General features: G+C 38.7%; 2 protein-coding genes across 7 annotated transcripts; one reads left to right on the top strand and one right to left on the bottom strand.

The window, feature by feature from the left end:
* Positions 1 to 292: 292 nt before the first annotated feature.
* Positions 293 to 13857, bottom strand: LOC143143329 (contactin-5). 3 transcript variants are annotated; one of them, XM_076304457.1, is made up of 9 exons: positions 13774 to 13857; positions 8566 to 8682; positions 8080 to 8355; positions 6670 to 6960; positions 6403 to 6593; positions 6199 to 6328; positions 5946 to 6086; positions 5294 to 5427; positions 4714 to 4876 (listed from the first exon to the last, which is right to left on the bottom strand). In XM_076304457.1, the coding sequence occupies exons 3-9, from the start codon at positions 8120 to 8122 to the stop codon at positions 4853 to 4855; spliced, it is 954 nt and encodes a 317-aa protein (XP_076160572.1). In that variant the 5' UTR covers positions 8123 to 8355; positions 8566 to 8682; positions 13774 to 13857; the 3' UTR covers positions 4714 to 4852. The 3 variants fall into 3 exon arrangements, with proteins under 3 accessions (XP_076160571.1, XP_076160572.1, XP_076160573.1); XM_076304456.1 differs by lacking the exons at positions 5294 to 5427; positions 13774 to 13857 and having other exon boundaries at positions 293 to 4876; positions 8566 to 8690; XM_076304458.1 differs by lacking the exons at positions 5294 to 5427; positions 13774 to 13857 and having other exon boundaries at positions 4714 to 4871.
* On the top strand, positions 8336 to 21646 carry LOC143143330 (uncharacterized). 4 transcript variants are annotated; one of them, XM_076304459.1, is made up of 4 exons: positions 8336 to 8841; positions 14134 to 14708; positions 14871 to 15455; positions 18488 to 21646. In XM_076304459.1, the coding sequence occupies exons 2-4, from the start codon at positions 14489 to 14491 to the stop codon at positions 18634 to 18636; spliced, it is 954 nt and encodes a 317-aa protein (XP_076160574.1). In that variant the 5' UTR covers positions 8336 to 8841; positions 14134 to 14488; the 3' UTR covers positions 18637 to 21646. The 4 variants fall into 4 exon arrangements, with proteins under 4 accessions (XP_076160574.1, XP_076160576.1, XP_076160577.1 ...); XM_076304461.1 differs by having other exon boundaries at positions 14877 to 15455; XM_076304462.1 differs by lacking the exon at positions 18488 to 21646 and adding an exon at positions 17562 to 17772.
* The last annotated feature ends 409 nt before the right edge of the window (positions 21647 to 22055 follow it).

Here is a 22055-nt window from a genome sequence, read left to right on the forward strand (position 1 = left end):
AGAAATACGATTAAATTCCCATACTACTTTTGTTTCTCATTCTAATTGCAATTTAATAACGAACGTTGTTTAATAAGTAAATCATTTTGATAAAAAATTAGAATAAATGTATAAAAGTATTTTCATGAAAATGAGATAATAAAGTGCTTTTTTTTTAAGATTTTGTAAGTTCTGCTTGCTATTAGTATCTACATGTAAGTGTAAAAGTGAATAAACTGATTTGCGCTGTATTTTCTGATATGTAACTAGTGTCTTTTAACGCTAGTGTGAAAGTTACATTCTAACAATAGTATCAGTTATTCAAGCACACCCTTGACTTTCTTTATTTTTTGCGTCACAAAAATATTTAAATAACTTTGAAATCAAGCATATTACATTTTCATATTTTGTTTCTTCTTGATACAGGACTTATACGTGATAGAATGTGCAATTGTTTACTGTTTATAAAATAAATTGTAAACATGTCGGTATCAGGAAAACCTTTTTCTAAATGCTATAACCAACTATAATGGCTGTGAAATGAATTCATATAATAGTTAAAACTAAGATTACACTGATTTAGCGTGAACAATTCTATGTGTATGTGGAGTATTAGTAGATTTTAAATAACAGTAATGTGACACAATATATTTGGCATAAACAAAGTAAATTAATATAATTAAACATGCATGTTTAACAATTTATACAAAATATAGAAACAAAACAATAATGTGTAATAGTATATTACAAATTTCGTTTCCTACCTATCTTTGTGTTTTTCTACAAAATAAACAATTAATTAATTTAATTAAAGGAATTGTTAAAAACACTTTGATTGTAATAGATAATACACAATATAGTAACTTAACTCAGAACTAATACAAAGATTAATACTTATTTTGTATAACAGTATTTCTGGAATTATCTTTATAAATCTCTTTTACCATCACTTAGTATAAGGATATAAAACTAATGTTATTACTCTAATAGACAATGACATGACAGACGTGTAGTTTTTACAAAAAGTAAGGAATTTAGAAACATGTTAGTATTTACAATTGCTTCTGTTTGTAAATACACGTTATATAAAAATCTTACAAGTGAAACTGAGAAGTGCTGAAGCTTTTTGTAAAAACCACATTGTGTTTTCTTTTCTCTGGTATGTCATAGGCAGGCAATATGTATGTTAGGGACGATTCTTGGTGCTACCGGCAACCATTATACTATTCTATGGTATCGTGCTTTACTTAGTATATTTTTCACATGAGTGTGCGATGTGAAGTAAATATATTAATGCAAATGTGTATTAAACCTTTAACTACAGATGTAGAATCGTGAATGCTAGACACACATTGTGCTTAATAGCTTTTGTATTTGAAAGATGTAAAATCATAGATGAGAAACAAAATCAAATGAAGGGAAGCATTAGATGAAATAAAAAGAACTTGCAGATGGTAATTTAACAGATTATACATTTTTTGTAGGATTTATGTAACTTGTGTTATAAACATAAAATATCTGCCATTATTACTGTAGATATAGATTTTAATTTATATAATCTTCATCTACCTCATAAAAATATATCTATGTTACATTGTTATAGCATCAGAACAACTTTTTGGTATAAAAGGATGAAAAACATTCTATTGCAAAATTAAAGTTAGTGATGTGTTTTTGATTTCAATATTACTATTGTAGTCAATTTAGAGTACCTAATTGAGAAAAAAAAAGGAGATATTTCACATGGTACTAAAAAAATACTATTTATCTTATTAAGAAACAAATCGTGATTAATATCTTACTTTTTACTCTCGCTTTTAATGATATTACTTTATTGATTGTATTCCTAACATGATAAAAGTCATTTTATGAATATCCTATATTGCATAGGTAGATATGCAGATCTTCTACTGTATGCAATGGCAGAACTCTAAACACAGAAGACTAAGCTTTATTGTTAGTTCTTGTAGCAGCTGGTAGTTATAAGAATAATTTTTCATTTTATATACCAAGTTACATTTATACTTTTTTTTTCATCAGGCTCCATCATGTTAATGTCACTAAATGCAAAACCTATGCCTTCACCAGATAGCTTTGATAAAGACAGTTAAACATTTAATTTAAAGTACACCTATTGTTATATATGTATGTCAGCAGAAACAGGTGATTATATTCTTAATTGAGTGGGCATGAATTGCAAAGGGTCGTGCCATAAAGTACTATAACTATTGTTAATGAACTTGTTAAACAAAAAACAATCTCTTTTTAGGAAAAGATTGCAATCATCATATATGTGCTATTAATTTAAAAATATATCATTGATAAAAATTTGGTTAAAATGTTTGTGTTGTAAAAAGTGTTTCAAAAGAAAAATATAGAACACGACTCTTGTAAAAGGAAAGAGGAACATGATATTCTACATGAAATACTCTTAATGAGCAAATCTACTAGATCACTTTTGAAGCTCGATATTATAACACAAAATTACCTATATGAATATGTAGATAAATATTATCATTGCGTTGCAGCATAATTATTATTTATATAAAAAATTGTCTTTGCTTATAGCTAAAATATTATGATACCTCGGCTATATAAATATATATATTTATATCATTATCATTATTATCATTATCATATTATTAATTTTCATTAGCGCATATATATACCATTCACAACACAGAGTGCATAGTACGAAGCCGAACTGAATCTGTTCACCCCTATAAGATTATACAGAAGGGAAGAACAGATCATAAAGCTTCAATGTAACAACGCACAACCAATTTTTATACAACCTGCGTGCACCAAATTGCTTTTTGTCTGTTTCTCATATTGACAAAAGCAAAACTTTAACTTACATAATTGTATTAAGTAGAATCGTTAAGGTATTATGTTTCTGACATTATGAGCTTTACTAATAACAGGTGAAAGACTAATACAGACGAGAATCAATTTCCACAACCATTTCCATATTCATCACTTAGAGTGCTTTAATAGAAATTAATTAAGAAAAGAAATAAACTGTAAAACAACATATATTTTGATTTCTCTCTTGAGAAAAAATCATTCAAAATATTCACAGTCAACATTAAAATAGATTTGCTTTTTTAACTAAGAAAAGTCTCAACACTAAGCACTCACTATTATAACTTCTATAATAATGGATTTTATGCAATGACAAACTCTGATATGGTGCTACTTGTAAATTGTGGAAAATAATTGTATATTTGTTTGTACAGGAAGAACTCTTATCAAAATCATCAACCTTATTCATTGACTAAGTTAATTTGTTTATGTAATTTGAGTATGATAATATGTTTCATTACAAATGAATACTTGGAAAAGACTTGTTTCAATGATTGATTATCAAACATGATTCTATCAAAGATGATATCCAAAATATTTTAACTTATTCTACTTTTGCTCTATATTTACTGCTAACTTGAATGGAGTGAGTCTAACTGAACTGCACAGTGTCCAGGAGTAATTGTTATTTGCAGAATATCACGAGACTAATGGATTTTTTGTTTTCCTAACAACTTCATGTACTGAAACTCATCGTTTATGCAATTGTGCTATTTCGTATCTTTTTAGATTCCGTTTTGATGAAATTTGATTTTACAGCTTATTATAATTCAGTAGCAGTATTGCATTTGTTATTAAAGTAGTGCAAAAGCATGTTGAAGCATTAAACATTATTTGAATGATCACATGCAAAGTTAAAATTTATAGGGAATATAATATTGCTATAAATAACTTTAACATAGTAGAATTATCTTTACAATTAGAGTACTATGGTCTTTACATTGTACATTTTCTGATTCACAGGATTTTACCAGAAAGAACATACGGTGCATCAAGTTTAGTAACATTAAGTTCTTTGGAAAAAAATTACCAAAATATTCTCTAAAAACAAGCGCATTCTTATAATAATAAATAAAAAAACAATAACCTTTGTAAAGACACAAAAAAGGAACTTTTTTACCAACGACTTCTGCACACCTTAAAACGGCAGTAAGCAAGCCTTTATCGTACCTCACGTCTAACAGAATCTGTTTAATTGGATGATGTGTATTGTTGACAAAAATCTTACTCTCTGCATGATATTGTCCATTAAAATTTCGTTCATGTTCGGTGGTAATGGTTAAAAATAATTGCGTACAAAACACGTTACATTCGTGCAGAATGTAAGATGGATGTTTTGCCACTAATATTAATGTCACGTGAGTTTAGTTTCCCAAAAAAATTTCGGTTTTCGTTCTTAGAATTACAGTCTTACTAAGAATATTGTTTTTTTTTTTTTTTTTTTTTTTTTTGGCTTACAGGAGTTCTTTCCTTTAAGCTCGATTAATGAGCAATGGCATATCGAATTAGAGTGGTAGAACATCCTGGTAAACTTCCTCAAAAATATGCTACTCCGTTTCACAAAACCTAGCAGAGTCTTACATATGCTTTGAACACTTTACATTGTATTGTAAGTGAAAAATTTGCTTCCTTGGAACACTCAGAGTGACTGATGTCAGTTTTTCAATTTCCTGATTATAAATATAAACAGGTGTCAGTTTCCACGATGACCGTCGTTATTTTGATCGCTTACCTGACTCTAAGTGTTGCAACGCTTCACGGATTTGAGGCCTTTTATAATCTCAGTTACTTACGTTTAAGGTGACACATAAATTGTGCTCAAGCCACTTGTTAATAAAAAAAGCCACAAAAACCTAAGTATTTAGTCGCTAAAGTCGTCTAGGTTGCACAACGCTGTTATTGTTCAAACGTGTGGTGGTTTGGTTGTTGAAATTTTCGTCCTGCGGAATGTGTTCTGTTCTTTCGTCGAAAAATCCTGGATTCAGAATGATGTTGGGAACAAGTTCAATCACTTCCTGCTCCTCCAGCTGCGCTGCAATTCGGGAACGGAGATTAATTTTCATTGGTCTGGGCCACGAGTTATATTAGCTTCTACCCTCTCCCTTTTACCAATATTTTGCTGGGTATCTTACATTTATAAGCATTTTATGTATTAGTAATCGAATTTTCCAAGTTAATGATAAAATTTATTTTGAACATTAAACACAACTAATATGGAACACATTAGGAGACTAAGAATCAACACATTGCTTACCCAGCAAATGTATGTACCATCTTTGACCTACATTTTATACAGTCAAAGATTTACTAATAGCACATACTGTTATCTAGGCCATAATGCTCTATCACTATGACAATACTCTCTATTCATGGCACTAATCATTCTGCATAACAAATTTTATACAAACCACCAAAGCTTATTATTAATTAGAAACATAACGTATCTTACAAAATTAGTAAAAAGTAGGGTAATGAAGTTCCTTGTAAGTAGACAGATAGTAAGTTTGGTGGTTGATGAAGTCCATTCATTAGTTTCAGGTTTCATTCCTATAAGGAGTATAAAAGGTGCTACTGACAGGCAAACTGTATAGAAAAGGTAAAAATATGTTATAGATTATTTTAGTGCCTTATGTTGTAAAGTGTTTAGTGCAGAAGTTAAGAAAGTGTTATTGTTAAATTGGTATTGTAAGAAAATTCATTAAATGCTAGTAAATTTTTAAAGTTAAATACTAGAAAATTCGTTAAACGCTAATAAATTTGCAGAGCGCTTGCAGTAGGGAAATATCAGTGGAAGATAATTGGCACTGTATTAGAATAGCACTAAATTGATTGAAGGGAGAATGGCTGATGTAAAGAAAGCTAGAGATCAGGGCCATAGATAAGTTAAGTGGTTAGTGATGCTATCGTTTCTGCTGCGGATGTTCTCCACTAGATAAGTATGTTACGAATTTATATTCACTTTTAAAGTTAAGCGATGTAGCGTTCTTCTACGTCGATTTACTTGTATAGAAGAAAGTGATTTTTATCAGCAGAAATAAATAGCATGAAAGAGAAAGAGTAGAAGCACAAGCTCTTAGATAAAGTTACCAGGAAATGCTTACAGGGTACTTTGCACTCACGATAGAGGAGGTAACAAGTACCTATACCAAGAATCATAAGTGTACCCATAACTATGCCTACCGCTGCCACCCAGACACGAGTGTCAAAATTTTCTACACCTGCTAAGAGATGTCTTGCAAGTTCTGAAATAATTGTCAATTATAAATAATAAACTATAGTATCATTTTATATAAATATTAAATTATTTACATGCAGAGTCATATTCCATACTCTAACTATGTTCAAATAGTGTACCTAGTTCTTCGATACTGTGATGCGTGTGACCTTCGACTTCAACAATTTCTCCTCTTCCCAGCTGATTTGTTGCCCATACTCGGAAAGAATATGTCGTGTTTGGCACCAAGTGATACACATCAATTTGCCTCTATAAAACCATAAGTTAAAGTAATACTTGTCAACAACACCGGATTTATTTTACTTGGGAGAAAGATCATTTACAGAATTTGGAGGAATGTGCGTTGGAACAATAGGCTTCCAGTCTTCTGGTTCTTCACCCACATTCGGTTTAAGACGATATTCGGCAGTGAAATCTATGATAGGATAACCACCTGTGCCAGCTACTTCCCAAAGAATATTTGCCAAAATTGTAGATGGTTTTACCCATACATTATGTAAGGCTGGAGGAGGAGCTAAAAATACAATAAAATTATAATTATTCAACATAAAAATTATTTCAGCGGTACGATTAAAAGTTTAACAACTTACTTCTAACTTGTACGTTAATTCTAGTCTTGACAGCATCATGATCATCATCCAAGGTGCACGAGTAGTTCCCAGCATCATCTGTACTAATATTGATAAGTTCGAAAGCTCCATTAGTTTCAACCTTTAGTCGTTCAATTTGTCCATCCTGGCGTCCCTCCCTTATCCACATCACTCCAACAGATTCTCCTGACTGTGGTAGTGCATCTTCTTCTGCACAAGCTAAAGTCAAGTTCTGACCAATGTCTACAGCGACAGAACGTACTGGCACCAAAGTCACTGCTTCCTGCCATGCTAAACATCATAAGAAATCATTTAAATAATACACTTAGAAACACAAATATAAATCTAAAGAGATACACTACAAATTCCAATAAATACTTCAACTTAAAACAACTTTATCATAATTGTCAACATAACAGAAGGTTAACAGGTATTAACCTTTAAAGTGCTGAATTAATTTCACAATTTATTTTCTAATAATTATGCTACTTACATAATAAATATGTAACAATTAAATAAAGTGTAATAAATCTTACAGGATTGTTTAGAAAGACCAAACAATTTATATACGTGGTGTTTTCTTTAACTTTTCTTCGTTTTGAAGGAGGAATATTCTGATAAGCAACAATAAGCTGTCCCATTATTTTCCTAATAATATACAAGGTGGCCAAAAAGTTAGATACCCAACGCTTCGAACGACATTTCGTATTACTTATGATAAAGAAAATTTTGGGAGAAAGTTGAAAAACAATTTATTACGTTCGTATCAAATGTTAGTGTATGCTCAAGCAATGTGAAGGTATATTTTTAATTATTTCATTGTGTAAAGTTGCGTTCGAGTATACACGAACGTAGTACGCACGACATTGTTACACGAGCTCAACTATAGTTTTGAGCGCAGCAGTTAAAAGTTTAAAATAATATAATTAGCATTTAAATTTTTGTTTGTCGATCTTTTTTCTAGTTCAAAAAAAAAAAGGAGAAGAAAAATAAACTCATCCGGAGAATGGATATGCCGAACACCGCTCATTGCTCTCGATCCGCGTGTTTGTGATACGTCGTATCAGTTTATACAAATAAAATACATTATTTTGTAAACAATTTTATTTACTATATAAATGTATTCAAAACTTGTATTGATACGAACGAATACAAAATTGGAAATTGATGCGACGTGCTGCTGATCAATGGACTTTGCGAAATGTAAGGATAATGATCGCTCAAAAGGCAGATCGGACCCGTGCAAAAACAAGATACTCGGTTAAATTTGCATAACTCGACCCTGAAACGTAACGATCGTGCACTTAGCCCGATTTGCACGGTGCACGTATAGAAGCACACAAAGACCGAACACAGTGTCACATTGATCGGCAGGTGCACTTACGCCTGAACGAATCTCTCACTTCTTACCTGCCAGAAAGAGTATCAGCGTGATAATTCTATGCCGAACCATTCTGCCATATTAGACGGTCTCGCGTGGATGCATACGGAAACGTGTTAAGGACTTCTTTTCGGTCGCATTTTTCGATCGATTTATTTTTCACTTTTGAACGACGTCCAGTACGCGGGAGCTGTCAAACTCATCACGCTTCGCGGAACACCGCCCGTCCGGCGCTCTTTGGATTTTATTGAGTTGCCGATACTGCACTCTCGCGGCGACGCTATGAACCTTATCCGAAAACAGGGCTGCAACCGCACCAAAAATGAAAGTAACAGCTGTTAAGATTATATGCGTATTAAAGAAACATATTAATCAAAATTTTGTCACATCGACTCATGGCACGCGTTCGAAAGCTGAGCAATTTTCGATCGATAATCGTGACGTTTGACGGGTCGGTGTATCTAAAATTGTTGATTATTTCGAGCAATCGGAAACATCTAGAAATGACTAGTTACCTCGTTAAATTGGATCACTGCTCACGCGGGAACAAGTGCATCGATACTCGTATCGTAGAACTGGTTGAATCTGCTTTACTGATTGAGGAAGAGCTGCTCCATATTTTTTCTCTATCTCTGTCAGGATTAACGAGACAAAAACGATAGACACCTCGCAATGGGATAATCGCGGTAGTTGCGTATGATTGCTTGTGTCTGTATGTGTGTATACGTGAACACTATTGTACAAGTGAATCGAGGAAACAAGAGGACTGGTTGAATCCTGTCGCTGAATTGGTATGTATGTGCATGCATGCCGCACGCGACACAACGTAACCATGATCGATCTGGTTTTTCAAAGAATTTAATAATCAGATCTATCGCCAACTACGTACTTCCGGTTATACAAAAATGCGAATTGTCGACTAGATACAAATTATCTATGTCCATGCATCGAAGATCCTGATTTTATGTAACAATCAGAAGTAAATGGTCCTTTGTTAGCATCGGAACAAATTTTGTTTCATAATTTTGTGTTATTGTCGAATATTACCGACAAAATTGTGCATAAATACATTTAGTCGTACGTAATAAGTGTTTCATCGATCGCAGACTATATTTTCTCATTCTTGAGAAACAATTTATTGAGGTCAGAAAACACTCGATTCTTCCGTTTGAGTAACATTTAGTCCGTTTACTTATTCCCCGCGTCTTTAAAAGTACGTAATTAGAATGAACCGCCGCCATAATGTTTACTTTCATAAGCGTCTTGAAACCTGTTCAAACAACACTGATTCTTTTTAACTTCTTCATTATTCATCGGTCTTATCACACCTGTCTCCCTGTGTAATTGTTTATATTTTACCGTTATATTAATGTTTATTAGGTACTAATCATTGTAATCGATTGATCAAACGACAATGATCCTCGTGAGAAAAAAAGAAATCCTTGAAAATGCTATCAGGTATGAAAAAATCTGCAGAATATTTATCTTAAACAGAATAGAGATCTGGACACTTAATCCGAGATATCGCTTTCAAGGTTAATGAAACAGAAAATCCAATTTTTATTCAGAAAAGAAGGAAACAAATAATCTAATGAAAATCGTGTCGATGATGAATCTGCTTTACGCGTCAATCGGATTCACGCGACTTTGGTTGTTTATTCTCGTTATACCGTATCGTCGTTTGAGGGGTTAGAAAACCCCGCTGTGTCGCTGACGTTACACTAGACGTTCTCCATCTTTGTCTATGCGACGTAACTAGTGACGTCAACAAATTGGAAGATCGATCGAATTTAAATGTGCCTCCGCGCAAAACTTTAACGTGTACTTTTACTTTCCAACTGTCCCACGATCGTTTCAATTAATTGTTCGTTGTTATTTACGAGAATTTAACGACGAACCGCGTCATTGTACTCACTCTTCTTAATCGTATCGAGGTATTAGAGTTCACCGACAAATCCACTCGCGTTGCAAGAGGACCAGCTCCTCTTTAATACGACGCGTAACGATCAACAATTGACTATCGTTCGTGTCGCGTTCTCGTATCGCATCGTAAAATTCAAGTTGCGGTAATATGAAATTTCATGCCTACCGACTCGTCGATACCCTACCATTATTTTTGCATCGCCTTGAAAATGTTATTAACGCGCGATAATTCGATTAGTTTTTACCGATAATGGTTTTCATTAGGTTTACCGGATATGCATCGTAGAAGAATAGGCTATAATGTACCTCAATGTCAGCGTAATGCACTTCGCTGATAATGAACTGTGAAGGGAGGTAATGCAAAGCAGTCATACGATAGCTCGTAATCAGGGCAATGTAAATCCTCTTATAGAATGTGTACCGTGTAATCAATATCGGAAGGTTCGATGAACCCTTATGGCTTTTAGTTCCGGAAACCCGGCTTCTAAAAATAATTCATCGATATTCTCTACTCTCTTCTTTTTTTTTTTTGTTCGGTCTCGTTCCGGAAAGCGCGGTTGATTAGGAGATCGAAGACCCGTTATTTATAGTCGGTTTCTCGGAATGAAACTTTATGTTATCGCGCTTGTTTCTGGTATGTTGCAACCGAATCGCTCCAGTTTCCAAGCGTCGAAACGCTTCGAGCGAGATACAACTTCCTCTATCCGTTATAAGAGCCGATAAGCGGGGTTCAATCGTGGATGACATTACGATACCTGGAAACTCTGCTCCAACGTTATACACGTGCAATTTAGAACGACAGCGAAGCTGGCGCGTTAATTGACTCCTTCGAAAATTCGTATTACTCGATTTTCGAAATCGAACCGTTACTTCGTGCCACGTCGACGAGAAACTAGACTCAAGGAATCCTCGAGGACTCGAATAATTTTTCTCCGGGTCTCCTCGTGCAGTCGCTGACGCATTGGAATATCCGTGTGCCGTATTTAACGCGCGGAGAATTTTTACGACGTCTCATCACGGTGTCGGCGGTTCGCAACGAGTCAAATCATAATTAACGTTGCGCACCGACGGGAGAAAGTACACAGTTGCATCAGCACTAATTCAATATTCCCACCGATACTGTTCATCGCGGTACGGCGATTTTTTCAAACGGTGAGAAAAAAATATTTAATTTACGCTGGTTGAGTTTGTCTCGACGTGTGTGCTCGCTACAGGACACGTCGGGAACAAAGTTAAAGGGTTCGCCCGGAAAAAGGTGAAGGTGATTTTGAAAAGTTCAGAACGATACGACCCGTGAAATATCACCGAGTTATACCAAAGTAACCGGGGATCGGAATCGTTCGAACGAAAATCGAAACGAACGCAACGGGTTCTCCGTGTTCGTCGTCACGGGAAACCAAGATGGCGGTGGGACGTGTTCGGACAATTTCGAGTTCCCGTGTTCCGCAATTACACGTAAATTGGAGCGTTCGTTAAAAAAAAAGGGGAAGGAAAATTTTCATCGACCTAGTTCCTCCTTTGTCCGTGGTTCCTAATTTCGTTAGGAGCCGAAGGATTTCCGTGCGACTTTCCAATTACGATCCGCCCTTCTGAATGGAGATGAAAAAAAAGAAAAGAAAAAAAAAAGAGAAACTTCAGCATCCCCGCGCGGAACTCTTCGGGGTTTTTCAGGAGCGTTTCACCGCCCGGCCCCGCCTTCTTCGCTCGATGTATACACGTTTTCAGCCGGATGTCGGGCTGCCGGGAAACGGGGTATATCTACGGGCACCTAGGCCAGGAGAGGGTGGAAACTTCGACCCGTCCTCTCGAAATGTCAAAGGTTGCGGCGCAAGGCGCATCGACGTATCCCCGTTTTCCAGGAACCACCGCGGCGAACCCGATCCGATTGTCTTTATCTTCGGTCAATGATTATCATCGTTTCGCTCGATGGTCGAGATTGAACACGATCTTGGTCCGAGACGCGCCGAGAACTCGATGAAAGAAAAAAAAAAGAAAAACCACGAAAACGATACTGTCGAGAACCCTCTCGAGAAGCTCCAACCGCGTCGATCTTTAAAAGTTCTTTAAAATAGTAATATTGAAAATATATTTGCCTAAGTAGGTGATATCGAAGGAGAAATTGATTTTTTTTCTTATTGTGTTACTTCAGAGATTAAAAATTGTTATTTGGAAGATTGTAGGGCTGGTGGAGAGATTATTTCGCGAAGGTTATTCTTCTTATTTAACGAGAGCCCAAGGACGACTTCGTTTCTTAACGATGAAGTAACAATCGTTGTCGATTGCAACAAGTTTAACCCTCTCGGTCGTAATCGTACCGTTGGACGAAAGCAGTCCGTGCGGTGACCGCCTCGTGGGCGTTCGACGCGTACGTTGGGTAAACGCGAGCAATGGATCTCCGCACGTGTCGAACGTTCGAAGTTCGGTGTCAACAGGGTTGATACGTGCTCGTACGTTCTCCCGTTTCAACGACGATACTCTGTCGCGCGAAACATACCTCTCTCCCCTACCTTGCGTTATTTGCGAACACACGGGACCGGCGTACTCCTTGAACTTTAAGTTTCACGCGAGTCGTAAAAATTGCAAAACGGCCGCTTCCCCGGATATTGTACGGTAATGTCAAAGGAGTTCGGAGCTACTCCGCGAACTTAGAACATTACTGCTTCCCCGAGGTTGGATTTATTGAAGGAAATGGATCTCGGGAGTCCTTCGTCGCACGCGAACATTAAATTACCGTCAACGGTTCTTTCGTAACGTCGCTACCATTTTGGTTTCTCGACAACGTCGTAAATTATATTGCTTTGTTCGGAAAGTCGTTTCGTTTTCCAAAATGGAGAATATAGAATTTAGTAAAATGTTTGTACGCTTTGAAAAAATCGTGTTTCATTTTCATCGAAAAAAAAACGAAATGACTTTCCGAACAAGTTAATAATATTTCAATTCTAACGACCCACTGGTGCACGTTCGATCGATTACCGGGGAAAATGCAACGCAAAATTATTGAACAACGGAAGAAGAAAATAACGTTACTTTTCAATGTCGTTCGATGTCTTGCGTTAAATGTATCTTTTTCAACCGTGATTGAGAAACGTACGGTAAAAGTTTCCAGTGGTTCCTAACGCTTACAGATACCATCCAGTTGAACAATTATTGCAAAGAACGCAGAATGGTGTTAAGTACGCGTTTAAATTGAGTATATTAATTTGTAAAGAGCGTTGCAGTGACAATGGAATCGACTGGGGGCTTGTTGAACAAGGTCGTTTTCAGGAACCGTGAACGCGAATCTCTTCGAAATCGCGTAGGAGTAAAAACTAACGAGAAAATGATTTTCCCAGTATCGGGCTCTTAGCAGGGGTGTGATATACGGGCGACTACATGTTTACTACCTTCTACCGGCCCCAGACACTCTGGCGCTTCGATAAAACACATTTTAAGTTGCACGGTTCTCCATTTGTCCTGCTGCGCATTTATCCAACGCGAGGTGTCCCGAAACTCCATTAATCTTATTCAATAGATATTTATAACGAGCACGCGATCCTTCGCGTGGAATTTCTGCGCAATACGGTTTGGAAATATCGCGCGATTGCGCGAAATTATTGTTTAATAATTTCATCCCACCTCGAAACGACGCGCGCGAATTGAAAGTATCGAGAAATTCGATCGTTTTATAGCAGTGACGAGTATCGCGGGAAATTTTATATGTTAATGTTCACGGGGAAGATTGCGTGTCGCGTTTCAGAGAAATTTTGTGCACTGTTCGTTGTTTGTAAAATCGATGGAAAAAATAAATAATACGCACGTACCTGGTTGGTACTCGGAGTTGGTGTGTCGAACGCTCGAATCGCCTATCCACGAATATTCCGCAAAACAGTGAACAAAACTTCGCAGCGAATAGAAACGGAATAGCGGAAAGATTGCTATAAATACGGTCGATTTACAAACGTCACGGAAGCTACGTTCATGTACCGGAAGTCCGACGCTCGTCACGAAATCGAGATAACGCGAAAGAGACGCTCGGTTTTATTCTGGAAAAAACGAAACGCGAAATTCTCAACGAAATGCTCGGCCTCGATACGGCAATTAAAAACAATCAAAGGGAGCAATAAAATTGACGCCGGTAATTGTACGAATATATATATATACATATATAATACTCTTTGCAGCGGCACGCGTTCGTTAAATAAGCGTGAGACGAGAGTCTCGTGGTCCGAGGAACGCTCGGGACGTCGTTGTTGATCTTTCGTCGAGTCTCTCCCCTCCCCACTTCGATGATTGAAGACATTTGGGAAACGGTGGTGTGTATACAAAAATTCCTGCAACATTCGACAAAGAGGAACGAATTTCCGCGTGAAAACCGCGCGCGCCGCACGATCGGGATTCAAACACCGCGTCCTCGAGTTGACAGTCCCCCGCCCCCACGCGCTCGTTCCCTTTGAGAAAATGAATTAAAACCGGAGCGCGACCTTATTTGCAAGGAGGCGGGACAATCGTCGGGGTGATTAAAAAGAAAAAGAGAAAATGGTCAACCTTTCGTGTGAATTGTTGAAACTCGAGAAAATGTATCCGAGGATCGTAGCTGGACGAGTGCCTGTTCCAACATCCTTGCACAGGATCATGGTGAGAAACGGAAGAGACACGTGTAAAAATACGAAAGGGTGGACCGAGGATATTTTAAGAGCCTTGAGAAGAGAATTAACGTCGAAGAGAGGTACTTGGCGAGACGCACGAGACGTTCTCGGTAGGTGTTATCTTATCACAGTTCGAGACTTCGAGACGTCGCAACGTGTACACTTTATCGAAAAAGAGTCACACGGTGTACGTTCGAGAAGCCTCGAACCAATGTCGGTTGTACGAGATTTGATAACGCTTCTCAATCGGACACGTTCATATCGCTTCGAAGTTTCAGAGAGGCATGTGCTCGACGACGTTTTTTCATCGGGTGGTCTCACCGGGGAGCGCGAACGTTGCATCGGAGCGAGGAATTACAACGGGAGAAGGGCTCTGTTGCTCAAGGGATCGTCGAATCCCTTGCAGTTCACTTTGGCGACGTTCTACCAGACTTGGAAGTGTTCCAAGACAATTTGTCCTTCGGCAGGATACGCCGGTCCGTTCGCGAGGAAGTTATCGCATTCAACGACGAACATTTATTTCAACGGGAAGAATCCAGCTTGCAGGAAGTTCTCGTCGCGCGGAGACGCGAAGAAAGGGCTCTTGTGTGGAACGACGGCGTCCCGAAGCGATCATTTTACCTTCTGTGACAAAACATCGACGTCGAATGGATGTCACGGCCGAACGACATCCGTGAACCGGACAACAACCGAGGATGGAAGCTCCGATGTTTCCTCCAGTTTTCCCATAAAATGTAACGAGACCGCGTGTACCTCGTCTACCAAGGATCTATGCGGGAAGCCTTGTCTCTCTAAACGTCCACCTCCGCGGTTCTATTCTCCTTGTCCCAACGTGGATGATTATTGCGTCACCGAAGGTAACGCTTCTGGATTCTTCCAGTTGTCTTTTGCCTCGTATATCGTAAATGCACAGGGTGGCTCGACAGTGTTGGAAATGAGTGTTTAGAATGCGAGGGAAAATTTGAAAATAATTCGTTGCTTAATGTAACAGCTAAAGCTGGTTTAACATACATTCTTCCATTCACAGAGTGGCTCTAGAATGTCATAAATGAGTGTCTAGAGGGCGCAGGAAAATTTAAAAATAATTGATTACTTAATATAACAATCAGAACTGGCGTAATATGTCCTTCCATTTAGAAGGTAGCTCTAGAATTTCAGAAATGAGTGTTTAGAGTGCTAGGAAAAATTTTAAAATAATTCATTACTTAATAGAACAATCAAAGCTGGCTTAATATATGTCCTTCTATCCATAGAGTGGCTCTAGAATGTCATAGATGAGTGTTTAGAGTGCTAGGGAAAATTTTAAAACATTTCGTTGCTTAATGTAACAATCAAAGCTGGCTTAATATATGTCCTTCTATCCATAGAGTGGCTCTAGAATGTCAAAGATGAGTGTTTAGAGTGCTAGGGAAAATTTTTAAATAATTCGTTGCTTAATGTAACAATCAAAACTGGCGTAACATACGTCTTTCCACTTGAAACATAATTGATAACCCAATAACGAGAAAGTACTTAATCGTAGATACGAAATTGGGTATACAAGTCGTTTTTGACAGTAGCATGTATCAATGTTTCAAGAGTATGTAGGTACTCGTTCGATTATTGCTTAGTTTTATAGCGGAGGTCGGTGGAAACATTGTTCGAGGTATGGTTGCACGCAGATTTATTCGTTCGAAAGCTATTCGTATCAGTTTCGATTTTCAGGTCGTTCACTACGAATTTCCATATTTAATATTTTTAATAACGTAGTCTTCCGGATGACTGGGTGTACCGTGCTATGTTTGTCGAACAAATTCTCCTTTGACGGTATCGCAGATAACAATGCGGCGATGGTAAAGTACGAAATTTTTTCCGTTAATATGAATCAATTTGCACCACTCGAGGATTTGTAATCTGAAAATTATTTATCGTTTCTTTCGATCGTGAGCATTTTGTAGGTCAGGGAGATAATAACGTCGAGCGAAATGCGACGCGCGTTATCACCGACCTGTCGGATAATCGATAATCGTCAACGATTATTGTCGTTCATTGTATTGTCATTCTCGTGACACGCAATTTTTTATCCCGTTCCATTGATACGTGAAAAACGCCGAAAACGTTTACAATGCGCTATAGATACCGTATCACTTGAAAGCTGTGCATATATTTACTTATTGATGTCTATTATCGCTGGACAACCGACGAACAATTCAAAAATATTCGCCAGGTCATTATTACTATTTTCATGCGCGGTCGTGTCAATCGTTTCTCCTTCTGTTTCTCTGTTTTACATATAAAATCTAAAGATATTGCAAGTTGGCGGCCTTCTGTCCGCGAACGCAATCCTGTTTGTTGCTGCAACGAACGTTGCGAAACGTGATGTTTGGTGGGCATAGATTGTTTGTACAGAAAGAGTGCCAAGTCAACAAGGAACGGCACCTTCCACCGATGTTTTAAATTGAGTTCTAAAATACCGGAGACGTATTTCTTCCGTGCTTTGATCGATTGTCGCGTTACCGTCGCGAGTTCGAGTTTCTAAAATGTACGCATCGTCGAATCCAACACCGATGTTCAACGAAATGAAATTCATCGTTGAAAATTCGATCGTTCGGATGTTCCTGGAAAACATCGTGTTGCAGTCGCTCGTAATTAGACTTTGAAATGTTCTAACACGTGACGAGGAATTCTGCGGTTTCAGAGATCGTCGCTGATATTCAACCACATTCGTTTCTACCGTGTATGTACCGTGAATCGTGCACGAATAAAATATTAGCGAATTCCTCGTTTGAAAATATACACGGTATCGTGAACAGACTGTAGTTAAAACGTAGGAGCACACTGAGCATTATAGTCAGTCTACATCCTTAACACTTGCTTTGTCCATAGCCAGAGAATACCGTCACGCTTGACGTCAAGGCTAAACAACGTTTATCTCGATAACGGATGGAAATAGACTTATAATGGATATGCCCTTTTTTGTCCAGAATGACCTGGAAAATATGCTGGGAAAGCGTATTGGTCGATCCGTGGTACACACTGTATAGAAATTCGACCGCAAAGAGGCTACTCGTTCGGAGAGCTCGCGTAGGGTTCAATTTTTATACTCGGCTCTCGATGACGACACCAATTAACGACACTGTGCTCTTTTTACGGACACAGAGCCGAAATACTCGAGTCTGTTGTGGTTTCTGCACACTTTCATCGTGATGCCGGTGTTGATCATCGTGTCGGTGATCGTTTACCGGAGGGAAGTGGAAAATTCGAAAAAACCGAGACCAGAGTTCGTAGACTATCCGTACATGCGTCAAATAACCAAGGTGCACCTGGAGAAGTATTTGTTAATTTAATATTCCGTTCTTCTCGGGTTCCCATCGGTACTCCACGAAATCGAATCGTACTATATCGACGAGTAACATTTTTCTAAAGCGTTTCAAACAATGTGGATACAATTTCTGGCTCTTGGATTCGGTGTAGAAAAATAATAAAGTACGTTCATTATTTTCTCTGCGAGGTAAAATCGCACGGTAAATTGTGTCCACATTCGATGCAAGACACTGTACGTTACATAAACCGTGCACATTTATTTCTACGCGACGAGTACGAGGTTTTACACCGATACTTCATTCCGAGGAAGCTTTCCGTTCCTTCCATCTCGGGAAGCGTAATCCGTCTGTGCTCTACTCGTCATAATCGATTAATGAAGTCTTACCGACTCGTCCGCTTTCTTCGACACAGAAATTTGATACTTTCTTTTTTTTTTTCTACCATTCCGTTCGGTTACGCTTCTTCTGTACACCGTTTCGAAGATATTTTCATATTCGTTAATTCTCAATTCCATCGTGATCGATCAGGGACCCATTTTCACGTTCTATAGCCGATCGTTAATTTATTAATATTTCTCTCCCGATAGCCTTACCCGTGGGGCGACGGCAAGCACACCCTGTTCCACAATCCCGTGAAAAATCCAATATCCCCTCATGGATACGAAGTACCGGACCCAAACGCACCGAAGACCAACGACGAACCAAAGGATTAACGAACGCCTCGCTAAGAGAGTAAAGGGACACCGAGATCGCTTCGACCACCATGACCGGTTCCCAATTTTATTGTTCCGTTCGTTGTACCGGACATTGGCCCGAAATAGATCGCGGTTCAACGTCGCCGAGTCCACCTGGAATTGTACAACGGAAATGTACCGAGAAATCTCATTAGCGGAGTATTTAAAGCGTTTTGAATACAGCACGGTTTAAAAATTGCCTCGACTTTTCCGACACGGAGTACCAACGGAGCGTGTATTTCCCACGCTGTTTCCTCTCGAAAGTTGCTCGTTAAATTATTCGCGGCCGGTGTATTCGAGTGCCGGATACGACGTATCCGGCGGACCAATGAAAATAACGCGGTGATTAGAGCCGCCTGACCGCATTCGATCTTCGTAGATTCGGTACTCGTTTCAGCAACCGAGAGAATCACTCCGTGCACCGATGATTTGGAAAATTCTTTCGCGGCGAAAATCGTCCGGGGAGTATTTCTTTTTTTTATTTTAAACGAACCCGTGCTCGAGAACCGTTCACTGTTGCGAGATCCTTGAAAAAGTTCATCGGGATCGGTTTTATCGCCGTACGGAGCAACCAAAAAAAAAAGAGAGAGAGAGAAACGAGAACAATTTCGCTACACCGAAGTCGAGGGTGTAATAATGTCGCGCGTTCGCTAAACTTCTACCACTACTGTTTCCATCCCGTTTCTCAATTCGCGAAGAGTTCCAGATGTTTTGTACCCGACGATGCGATCGTAAAACGCGTTTCTTTCCCGCGAGTTGAACGCGAACATGTGGATCCTCGGTGGAGAAGGTCAATCGTTGGACGAGTCTCCCCGAACGTATCCTCGCCTCTCCGTTTGTCGCCCGGAGAAATTTTTCGCTTACGTCATTGTACATCTGTGTATCATTGTGCCGGCGAGCTTCTCCTAATGTTGTTTGACGTCACACTCGTACCCACCCTGGCCATCCGAGGTTGGAATGTATCGCCACGAGTTCGTTTCACTGGATTCGATTCATTGGAATCCACGGAACGGTATCCGGGGATGGTCGTAATTGTTCCAACGATTGTTCTAATTTTATACCAGCGTTGTAACAGTCCCTCGTGCTCGTAACTTTATTTCGCGTTACGTATGTGTATCTGCTGTACACAATACGGACTCGATATCGTTGCAGATGTATTGTACAGATAGGAGAACGAAAGAACAGTCCTCCGGGAGGAACCTTATTGGGTCAGACGTTCTCAACCTTCCCAAGGTTTGCGACTACGCAAATATTAGTCGACAGTGTACATATTCCTCTCGCACGCGATACCACATTCCTCTCGCAACGGAATATCTTCTTTCGTTCTTCGTACCACGGATCTGAAAAATTGACCGTTCCTGGAAAGTGCAATACTAAGTACGATTCGACGTTGACATTGTATCATCGACGACAGGAGTAACGTCTGTTATTTGTTTGCGGATACGATCGTCGTAAAAATTTTAACTATGCTTGTCCGGAGTTCGGACGATTGGTGAGAGATCGATAGGTCGAGGGTCAAGGTCGAATTCATTTTCGTTTTTTTTTTTTTTTTTTTTTTTAAAGACGAGTTCCGCGACCCACCTATCGGGTCATTCGTGGTCACAAATATTCAATGAGATCGTCTGGAAGGTAGACACCGTCGACGAATTTAATCGTCGCGACCTTGCGCGAGAATCGTCTTTAAATTGTATTCGTGTATGTATGTATGTATGTGTGTGTGTGTGTGTGTGTGTGTTTCTGTTGCGAAACGAAGTCGACCTTGAAACGTCATTGACGTCCATGCGTATCAATTTCTCCCGACGAAAATTCCCGCGACTCGTGCGAACCAACATTTTCATCGTTGCCTCGAAGTCGATGATTCGATTTCCATTTACGAATTAAATCGGTAAAAATTTTGCGCTCGGATTTCACAAAGGTTCGCGACGGATATCGTCCGCGTCGTCTCGGAGACACGAGGACTTTGATAAAGAGCACGCGTCCTTGCCGTTAAAAAAAAGAAAAAGAAAAAAAAAATGAAGAAAAGTTATCTCGAATTATTGAAACGATCCCCGGGCTCCGCCGGTGGTGCGCAATTTTCTTTCCCTTCGGCGTTTGAAACTTTTGTAAGAATCAAACCGTGCTTGTCTATTCATAAAATGTCGCTTATATCGCTCGGTTCACCGAAGAGAATGGTTTTTACCGTCCATCGAGCGCGACCCCCGGCGCTTTTGTGCGAAATCACAGGGAATAGCGTCGCTAACCTTTCCCAATCTCTATCCTTTTGATAGGCGAATTTTATTCTTCCCTTTCATCTCCCGTAAATAGACCGAACTGGCGCAGCTCTATACGTAACATTATGATTTACACGGTAAGGAATATTGGGAGAGAGGTAGAGAGAGAGAGAGAGAGTGTATTTTATCCGACAGGTTTCTCTCCTCTCCGGTAATGTCAAAGGTCAGTTTCGTATATCAGAAACGCGTTGGAACGAACCAGACAGCAGTTAATACGCTGCAATATAATCCCATACGTGTATTGTGTTCCAGACGTTTACCTCTTTTAAATGCATCCTATCTTACGTACTAATGTAACAACTTCTTCGTTCTTGTTCCCCTGATACTTTCCGAACGCTGTACTTTGTACTCTGACCGCCGCAATTAAGCGTTCCTTATTCACATTTTATTATCCAGCGTAGTCTGCTTTTTATATTTCGTATTCGTTATCCTTCGATCATAATTTTTACCATGTTCGAGGCTGTGGTCACCTACTTCGCACCGTGGCAGTGACTAAGCTATAACGGTGATTTTGTTCGTCATATTTCTTTACTTGTCACTGTACCGTGCTGAGCTCGCTTAGCAGCACGATGGATTATTATACGGTACTGTACCCGTTGTGCTCGGTGGATAATACGGATTTCTTTTGTGGTTATAAGAGTATTCTTCGCAACGATAATATATACTGCGTTAAGTTCTCCTCGGAAACAATGTACTACAAAATTATCTGTGTGTAATATTAAATATAAACAATGGTATTGAAAACGAACAGAAAAATGTGTGATTACTAATAACTGATAACCACGTTTTGATATACGTTTTGCTTTAAGTGTACGGCTATAGTGCCGTGCAATTAAACGAAACAAACGAATGAAAATAACGTCCGGTTATTCTTGCTTCTCCTCCTCCATTGTCAAGAATTTTCCACGGCCCTAAACTGCATTCTTGTTCTACCTGCTCTATAAAAAAAAAAAGTAATTCTCGGAAGGGCGTTTGAAAGAGGTGTCGCGCGAGAATAAACAAGCCCCATCCTCGCTCGTCCTCTCTCCCTCGTTCGTGTGAATGAAGAGCGGCTTTCGCGTTTAACTATTCAGAGGACAAAAAGAAAGAAAAGAGAAAGATCCTCGGCTCGGCAAGTGGCGCGCTTCCCCGGCCGTGGGTGAGATACAAAG

The sequence above is a fragment of the Ptiloglossa arizonensis genome, chromosome 2 (genome assembly GCF_051014685.1).
Source record: "Ptiloglossa arizonensis isolate GNS036 chromosome 2, iyPtiAriz1_principal, whole genome shotgun sequence".
NCBI lineage: Eukaryota > Metazoa > Arthropoda > Insecta > Hymenoptera > Colletidae > Ptiloglossa > Ptiloglossa arizonensis.